The sequence below is a fragment of the Pelobates fuscus genome, chromosome 5, assembly GCF_036172605.1.
Source record: "Pelobates fuscus isolate aPelFus1 chromosome 5, aPelFus1.pri, whole genome shotgun sequence".
NCBI lineage: Eukaryota > Metazoa > Chordata > Amphibia > Anura > Pelobatidae > Pelobates > Pelobates fuscus.
Window position 1 is genome coordinate 335,183,090 of NC_086321.1, and position 9,436 is coordinate 335,192,525.

Here is a 9,436-nt window from a genome sequence, read left to right on the forward strand (position 1 = left end):
GCGGAGTGGGCGTGGCCACCGGCGACAAGGCGACGTGGGCGTGGCTTACCGCGGGAAGGAGCTGTGTGAATGCAGGCTGGGTAACAACGTTCTATTCCCAGAATCCCTTGCACCACTCTACTTGGCATGACTGAAGGGCAATAGGATACTGTGCACATACCTGCTGTCAGGGTAAGTGACTGAATTGTGATCTATGGGACATGTACATAGTCTCCCCCCAGGTACCCTTTACAGCTCCCCCCATACTATCCATACATTGAGCTACAGATATTGCTAGCCAATGTATAGATTTCCATAACCCCTCCATCCCGTTCAGATTATCGGCATAGGCTCTATGCCGATGCCTGATAGCGAGAGATCACGCCCACAGGCTGACCTCTTGCTCGGCTTCAATTATGGCAACTGCGCATGCGCGAAGATCGCATCGTCTCCCAGCGTCCATTTTAACTGCTGGCAGCGGGCTGGCGTTGCCAGTAGTAAGCATGTATTGCGCGGTTAGTATAAAAGAAGAAAGGAAGTAGACATATAGTGTAGTCCTGCCCAGCAAATCAATGTTACTCCGCCTGCTCTCATTCTGAAATATATAGTAAGCACAGATATACAAGCAGTGGGCATTGATATATGGCTGATAAATACACAGGGTGTATAGCAGGATGGTTTGTAATGAGATTAATAAATGTGCTCATCCTTTTTTTCAATTTTAAATATTTATAATAATCTGGTATTTGTAATTCTTCATGAAATGTATGCATAATGTGCCCAGTGCATTGAAACCCCAAAGGCATTGTTCCTATCTCCAATATAATTATTTGGACCAGTTATAAGTAAGTGTTAAATGGGTTTTTAAATAATTGTCTTTTTAAACGTTCCATTTCCAGAGTTGTCTTGAAATATGTAATGTATTTATTAATGCATTTGGATTCATATCTGTCACTCTGGTTAATTTTGTGGTTTAAAAAAAAAAAAAAAATGTTTATCTTATTATTTTCCCATTGTCCAAAATACAGTTTCCTCTTTTGATTATTGGAGCTTACAAGACACCTGACAGTCACATATAATGCATTTGGCATTTATATAAATGTCTTTTTATGTATGTATATGTGTAAAATTAAAGAAAAAAACGTTTTTAGAAATGCTTTGACCCCAATAATCGAAACAATACAACCGACCACCACACCAGACACAAGAGGCCTACAAATACAACAAATGTTAATATATTAATGACTTCTATATAAACAATCCTATTGTCTTTTCTCACCATGTATGTTTCCACCTTATTGCCTGATGCTGAATTTGCCATACAGATAAGCCACTGGAAATTTGTAACACGTCATCAAGCATTTTTATTGTCTGTACCTTGGAAATTTTTCAAATAAAATCCTTGAGAAAAAAAGAAATGCTTTGACCCCTTACCTGGGTATCCCCTGGTTTCCTGTCCTGCCTTCTCTAGAAGCCGTAAACCGATGCAGTTGCCATTCATTGGCTGCGAGAATAAGCTGACCATTGTTGGTCAATGAAAGTAATAAAAATAATTGCACAGAATTGACTCTAGTTCCAGGCTGGCCGGTGACACTCCAGTTACACCTCCAGCAACTCCTAAGGTGCTGTGATTCAAATGCTGCGCATAAAGACTCTAGGCACCATGATCACTTCAAATCACTGGAGTGGTCATGGTGCTTGGAGTTCTCTTTTACATGTATGTCTATATATGATGTCCATAATCCAAATGTATAGACCACCGCCCTCACCCCTGCTGGATTGTATAATGCTATCAAGTGATCACACCTACACATTTGTTTTATGTGTTTATTTAATCTATATATTTGGTGTTTTTTTTTCCAAACAGCAGAATGTTTTTCCACATTACCATAAAACAGGGTACTACTGTTCTATTCAACATAGGTGTTTGCAGTGGTTCTAATGTTTGGAGTAACCAGTTAAATTGGTTCAATGCTATACACTCAGGCCTACTGGTATATTTCACAGTGGCTGCAATTATTTCTTGCTATTTCTATAGTGGATAATATTTCCATTCACCGGCATAAATATAATGTGGCAGTATTGTGTAAAGACTGTGGTGTGTGTTTTCCTTCAACTTGCTATAACAACATTCTTTTTCTTTTTAAGACTAGTTGATACTTATCTGTCTACGAACTGTGACTAGTACGTACGCATTCTACAACATTGCTTCTTACAACTTCCTACACTAAGACAGCATTTACCTGTAAATATACAAATTCACTCTACAAACTTTTCAAAATCATCCAACATCTTTTATACTTGCAAAAATATAGACACATACATTGTTATTAACAAATGTTAGCAGACATAATCGGACAGAAAGTCCATAATGCATTTGTATATGTTCTCTCCTTGTGGACATTATATTTATAGGTCCTTTGTCATGTCATGAAAAGACCACATGCTGTATCTGCCAGATATCAATTTGTAAGCTGAAAATATCATTTTTTTTTTCCACATTCCTAATTGAAAAATAAATATATTGGTTCCACAATTATAAATGTATGTTATTATTCAACATGTGTTGTATATAAAATTACAAAATGTATTTATTTTTTTTACATTCTGTATCCAATAATTAAAATTTACTTCCAGGAGACAATCATTTTTGATATGTTATTTTTGCTTAAAAGATTTTAATTATACTATTAGAAAAATGAAAAAACAAAAATTCATGTTTTATTTTATTTTTTTGTCACACAGGAAATATTTAAAATGCCGAAGTGTTTGATAAAAGGCTGTCCTTCCAAAACCGGAGGTCAAACGGATGCCTTTCTTCATATGTTTCCACGAAACATTAAACGTATAACAGAATGGTTGCAGAGAACTGGCCATAAACTGGAGGATCTTCCTGGTTTTGCCGAAAAAGTTCTTGAAGACAAAAAGGGATACAAGTACAGAATTTGTTCCACACATTTTCCTGAGACAGTATATACAATGAAAGGAAGCCGTAAATGCCTGACGGAATTTGCTATTCCAGAACTGAATCTTGAAATTCAGTCTAATGTTAAAGAACGTATTTTCTCCAGTAGAAGAAAAAGACCAAAAATAAATGTCTCAGAAGCCCAAACCTCAACAACTACTATCATGGTGGATCGTGGCATGAACACAGAGCAATTGGAAACCCGAAATGCAAGCACTGAGACCGATGACCAATTAGGTGTTGATCAAAGTTCAAATTTTACTCTCACCAAACATATAAAAATAGAAAGCAATGATGATTACATGGTTGAAGGTTTCAAACGTGGTGCACCATTGGTATGTATGGCTCATCCTGCCGAAGAAGCCTCACAGTTTAAAGGGTTTATTATCAAATCTGAAAAGGAAGATGAAGATCAAAGTCAAAATTTTATCCCCATCAAACATGTAAAACAAGAAAGCAATGATGAAGATTACATGGTTGAAGGTTTCCATCATGTTGCACCATTGGTATGTACGATGCGTCCTTCAGAAGAAGCCTCACAGTTTGAAAAGTTTATCAAGACTGAAAAAGAAGATGAAGACCAAAGTCAACATTTTACCCCCATCAGACATATAAAGCAAGAAGAAAATTATGAAGACTACATGGTTGAAGATGTCAAACGCGTTGCACCATTAGCATGTACGTCTGATCCTGCAAAAGAAACCTCACTACTCAAAGAGCCTACTATAAAGTCTGAAAATGAAGACAAATATTTTAATCCTGATGCTCCCAGTGAATATGAAGAAACGTATGTAAGTGGAGTTTCTCTCTGAAATTGACATTGTCAAGGTTCATAAATGTATTGTTTTTGGGTCATGCGTTGACACTATTTTATTAACTCTTTGTGTGGTGCTCAAGCTGTTGTTATGTCAAAGGTCGAAGAACATTCATTATTTGGTATTTAGCACCAACACATTCTGCATTATTGTACATCAGAGCGAATAAAGACTTATAATACATACATACAATACAGGATATCTAGAAAATTATTAAAAAGACCATATAGTGTAATAAAGCAATCGGATTTTTAAATAGTGAAAATAGTGACAAAAATGCATGAGTATACAGGCATATAAAGCAAAGGTGTTGTCTGTTCAGTAAAATCCTCTTGGTAGGCAGGAGTACATGTAATAAAAACCATAGCACAGTACAGCTAAAATTAAAATCACCGCTTTATTTATATTACACTTACAAGAAGTGAAAGGTATAAAAGCCTATCAGCAAAGATCCGTAGAGTAACAGGATGTCAGACATTCTTTAACCTCCTCGGGATAAATGTAACAAGATACAAACGTATTTAAGATAATAGACCGTACAGCATCTGGTATTGTAAGGCCCTACGCATTTTGTCTTTACCAGCAAGACTTCCTCAGGGGCACACATATGCAGCATAATACAAAACGTAGGACACACATAATATATACCCAATCTAGTCCCCACTTGAGCCATGAGCCAATCCAAAAATCGTTGAGTCACCTGTCCTGGTTGGTGAAGAATTAATACTCGCGCCAGAAAGTTCCATCTTCTGGATTCGGTGGAATGAATATATGTTCCACTTACGTCATTTCCTTTCCCGGCTTGCTATTTCTTCCGTCTGTGTGATCTCGTGGAACGCTCCTGCGTTCCTCTTATGTACCTTCCCATTTAGGTGTTATGTCAGTACTAGTGCATCGGATCTACTAAAGATGTATGTATACATGTGTCAGATCAGCGAGTGTATGTCGGTCAGTGAGTGAGTGACCGGCCCCCCTCCAATAGCATTGGGAAAGGTATTTTTACTCACTTTTTCCCACACATGCTGGTCTCGCTACCGTTGTTCCCGTCTCCATGCCTGAGATAATCAATCTTGATGATCTCAGCCAAGTCAATGCTTTCCCATAGGAAAGCATTGGGAGGCTACTGCGCATGCACTAATTAGCATCTCCTCATAGAGGTGCATCTCTATAGGGAATGTTCAGCACTTCCATGCAGACCATGGAGATGCTGAATGTAGGTGATTCACACTGTGCAGCACTAGACTAGGAATCACCTACAGTGAGCGGATGAGTGACTGTCACTAGGGGTGTATCCAGGCAGCAATGTAAACCCTGCCTTTTCTCTGAAAAGCTTGCATTGTCAGACTAGAGACACCAGAACCACTACATTAATCTGTAATGGTTCTGGTGACTATTGTGCCCCTTTTAGAATTGTATTTCTGTCGTTGAAAATAAATATTTATTTTAAAAAAAAAACTGTATCCTAACTTTTTTTTTAGCTGGCTCCAAGATACCAAGCACATTTGTCAAGCGCTGGTTTAGTGTATTCAAAGCTGCCCTTAACCTCAGATTTTGTAAAATGCAGGTTATTGCTGCACTTGGAAACGTAGTCTGAGGCTTGTGGAAAATAAAAAAAAATCTACTCCATGAACGGTGTCAGTCATGAACATGTTGTACAACATTTACAAATGAGCTTATAGTGAGCATTATCGTATATGTGCTTATTGAGATCTGGAAAAAAAAGTTAATTGCAACAGCTGTCCTTATCAAAATTCCTGGTGCAGTGGTCTTTTAGTTTGAATTTTTTTATTTTTTTTATTTATAGAAACTGCAGTGTTTACATTGGGGTGTTAAACAGACTACACAAACACACACACACACTCTGCACTCATTATATATACAAACACACTGCATTCACTTTACACACACTCTGCATTCATTATATATACACACTGCATTCACTATACACACTACACAAACACACACTCTGCATTCACTATACACACTGCATTCACTTTACACAAGCACACTGCATCCACTATACACACTACACAAACACACACACTCTGCATTCATTATATACACTCTACACAAACACACTGCATTCACTATACACACACTGCATTCACTGTACACACACTGCATTCACTGTACACACACTGCATTCACTCTACACACACACTGCATTCACTTTACACACTACACAAACACACACACTCTGCATTCATTATATACACACTACACAAATACACTGCATTCACTATACACACACTCTGCATTCATTATGCATTCACTATACACAGACTGCATTCACTTTACACACACACACACACACACCACATTCACTATACACACTACACAAACACACACTCTGCATTCATTATATACACTCTACACACACACACTGCATTCACTATACACACACTACACAAACACGCACACTGCATCCACTACACAAACACACACACACACTGCATTCACTAATCAAATACCATCACTGCATCCACTACACACACACACATATTCTTGAAAACCTAACTTCTGACTGTCATGTGTATTTTGTGCATTTACCTAAATAAAAAAATTTGCAAAAAAAATAAAAATAATAAACATGTTCAGTTAACAGTAGATTTGTGTAAAAATAGTTTATTTTTTCAAAACGGTAAATGTACAGAGTATCGGTAAGTTATCGGCTATCGGCCCGAATGTTCACAGATTATCGGTATCGGCTCTAAAAAATCAATATCGGTCGATCCCTAGCTTCCACAACACTGACAGAGTAAAAATCAGTCACAAGGTGTGGAACGCCATAGGGCAGCATAGATACGATGCTTTCCTGAAGCTTGGCTGCTTGTACGGTCCTTGCTGCCCATGCGCACCAGGTGCTTAATGCTCCTCAATGAGGAGCTTTGAATTTGACCATCCTGGAGGAGGCCGTACCTACTCTATCATGTTGTGGGGATACAGAGAAGTAAGCAGTACTGAGCGAGCGAGCCTTGGCTCTGGAAAAAGGTGATTGAAATAAAACTTCTGTTTTATTCTTTTGCACATACGGGAGGGACTTATCTATGGACAGGTTTATCTTCCTAATGCTTTAGTGTTCCTTTAAAAGTAATCAACTTCCCAAGGATGTCGATTGCCAGGCAAACTTTTGCCAAACAGGAGGTATTCAGATAATTCCATAGCCACATGCTAAAAAGCAAATACATTTTGGAATCCATGCCATTTATGCAAAAGTGATGTTAGCTGATTTAGTAGTGGGGGGAAAAACCCTATGAACCAATGTCAAACTCCCATGTTGAAGAATTGTTGATCATGCAATCAGGGCAAGTGATGGATTATTGATCACTGACTGGCATTCGTTGTGTGAAGCAGTACCACACAATATAGCAACCTAGCCAAGACCTGAGAAATTTGTAGATGTTTAAGAAAATTGAATAAAATTACACGTACATCATGTATTTGCCTCTGTTGCAGGAATAGGCAACCTTCAGCATTCCAGATGTTGTGGACTACATCTCCCCTGATGCTTTGCCAGCATTATGGCTGTAAGATATAAGTCCAAAACATCTGGAATGCCGAATGTTGCCTTTCCATGCTCTATTGACTAAAATGTTGCTAAATTTGTGGCGTGGATACGACCACATAGCATTTGGCCAACTAATCTTGGAGTTGACTGCATTTTTGTTTTGTTTGTGTTCTCTCTGCTCATGTCTTTTGCCCATTGGACAGTGTTTTGCGGTAGCCGTGGTAGCAAGTTGTCCGTGGCCCTGCCTGCTAAAGGTAGGTTGCAACTGGCAGCCTGCCTCTCATTCAGTGCCTGTGACAAGGTTGTGGAGACATCAGCCTCTTTGGTTTTATCACGGTTGTGCGCCTGTTCGGTATTGAGCCATTTGACCAATGTTATGGCGTAGAACCGGTCACTTAGTATTAGGACGACTGATCTTGGAGTTGGCTTGTTGGCCACATTTTTGTTTTGTTTGTGTTATTCCAATGGTTGTGGAGATGTCAGTCTCTGCAACTTTCTCACTCAAAGTCATTGCTCTTTAACTGTTAAATATTTGTTTTTGTTTTTTGTCCAAATTGTTGTTAGCATTTATGTTATTGTGTGTTCTTTTTTCCAGAAGTCGGTTGCCTTCAGCACTTGAGACTAGGTGCAGCACAAGTACCTGTACACAGGTGAATATCAATCAATCAATTAACATTATTTTGCAAACATAGTCAACCATTATAGTTTGTATTTATTAATTAGTTTTTATCCAGAAATGTAAGATTTTATTTGGAGCAAAAGATTTTTAAAAAAAACAACTCAAATGTTTTTTTTTTTTTTTTTAATTATTGAAAATACTAAATATAGTCTATCAAGTAATTATTAGTATGAACAAACCTTTGCTTCCCCTGTTGTGTATATTGAGGGCTTGTACAGAGCACATGTTATATAATTATTTATTAATAAAAAAAGAAAAATGTAAATTGGAGATTAAACCGAAGGAGAATGGTGTTTCACATGAGCCCAGCATTGACAGTGTCCCATTAATTAATCTATGTATTGTTTTATATAATGTGTTATGGTGTGACTTATTTGTGTAGTAACAATACAATTTTATTTCTTTTCCATGAATCCTGCTCATTTATCCATAATATATCATGAAAACAGGCTTACAGATCCTCGTGTTAGACAATCCCATGCTTGGAGTCACCAGGTTGTGATATTCCAAAACTTGAAGACTTTGCTGGATCATATACAGTTTACAGTTTTGTGTCACCATATGGATATTAATGTTTAAATTTTTTTGTTCATTGACATTCATTTCATCTCTGTTTTCTAAAACATTACAATTTACTGTAGGGGTTGCTTTACTTTGAAATAGTGTGTGTGTGTACGTGCCTTTACAGTGAGCACCACAAATAGTACAATATGCTGTAGTGGTAGCAGAGATTCAAATCTTGCTGTAATGTAACTTTTAAAATAAATAAATAAGTGAATTGATACATATTTATACAGAAAATACACAGTGGACCAAAATTGGACTTACTTAAATATAACTTATTTGTTGGTAGTTCAGTTTTTTTTGTTACAGGTACATATAACAGAGTCTTGGGAGAGCGATCATGGGTAATTTCACAAAGAACAACAAGTAAAAATACTGGAATTTTTTTATTTGAAATTTTTTATTTTTGAGTGCATAAAGGCATGTACATACGATTGAACAGTTAACATCGAGTTGTTAAGGCATAGCATGGAATCACAATTCACCATTTTTATATCTTGGTATGAAGACCATTTTGAGCCTGCGTGGTGTAATAGTGTAATATTGTTAACACATATGGAAGGTGAGGGTGGTAGACGACTCACAAGATTAGGATGAATTCAGGCGTATCTCCCTTAGTATTAGGGAATTATTGAGATGTGAGGAACCTCCAGCGATGTAATTCTGAATAGAAAGTGACAAATCTTCTTGCCCACTCAAAGTAAAAGAAGAAAATTGATAGTGCAGATTGTTTAAAAAAGATTACAATTTATTACAAATATTGCACTTACAATGTTTCAAATAAAAGACAGCCTGTCTCCACACCAAGGTGGTATCCACGTAAATCAGCCAATGGAATCACGGCAGGAAATGGTAAACAGGATCAACAGTAAAATAAAATAAAATAAAAGTTCATATGAACCAATAAACAACTCCAACGTGTTTCG

The 9,436-nt window shown here is 37.2% G+C and overlaps 1 protein-coding gene across 1 annotated transcript; it reads left to right on the plus strand.

Annotated features, from left to right (window-relative positions):
• Window positions 1–42: 42 nt before the first annotated feature.
• LOC134610313 (uncharacterized) lies at window positions 43–8,728 on the plus strand. The gene is made up of 4 exons (XM_063453260.1): window positions 43–171; window positions 2,725–3,735; window positions 7,863–7,917; window positions 8,396–8,728. The coding sequence occupies exons 2-3, from the start codon at window positions 2,737–2,739 to the stop codon at window positions 7,884–7,886; spliced, it is 1,023 nt and encodes a 340-aa protein (XP_063309330.1). The 5' UTR covers window positions 43–171; window positions 2,725–2,736; the 3' UTR covers window positions 7,887–7,917; window positions 8,396–8,728.
• The last annotated feature ends 708 nt before the right edge of the window (window positions 8,729–9,436 follow it).

Coding starts and splice junctions, on each gene's coding strand:
- LOC134610313 (XM_063453260.1), top strand. CDS start 2,737: ATGCCGAAGTGTTTGATAAAAGGCTGTCCTTCCAAAACCGGAGGTCAA. Junction 3,736..7,862: donor GTGAATATGAAGAAACGTAT/GTAAGTGGAGTT, acceptor TCTTTTTTCCAG/AAGTCGGTTGCCTTCAGCAC.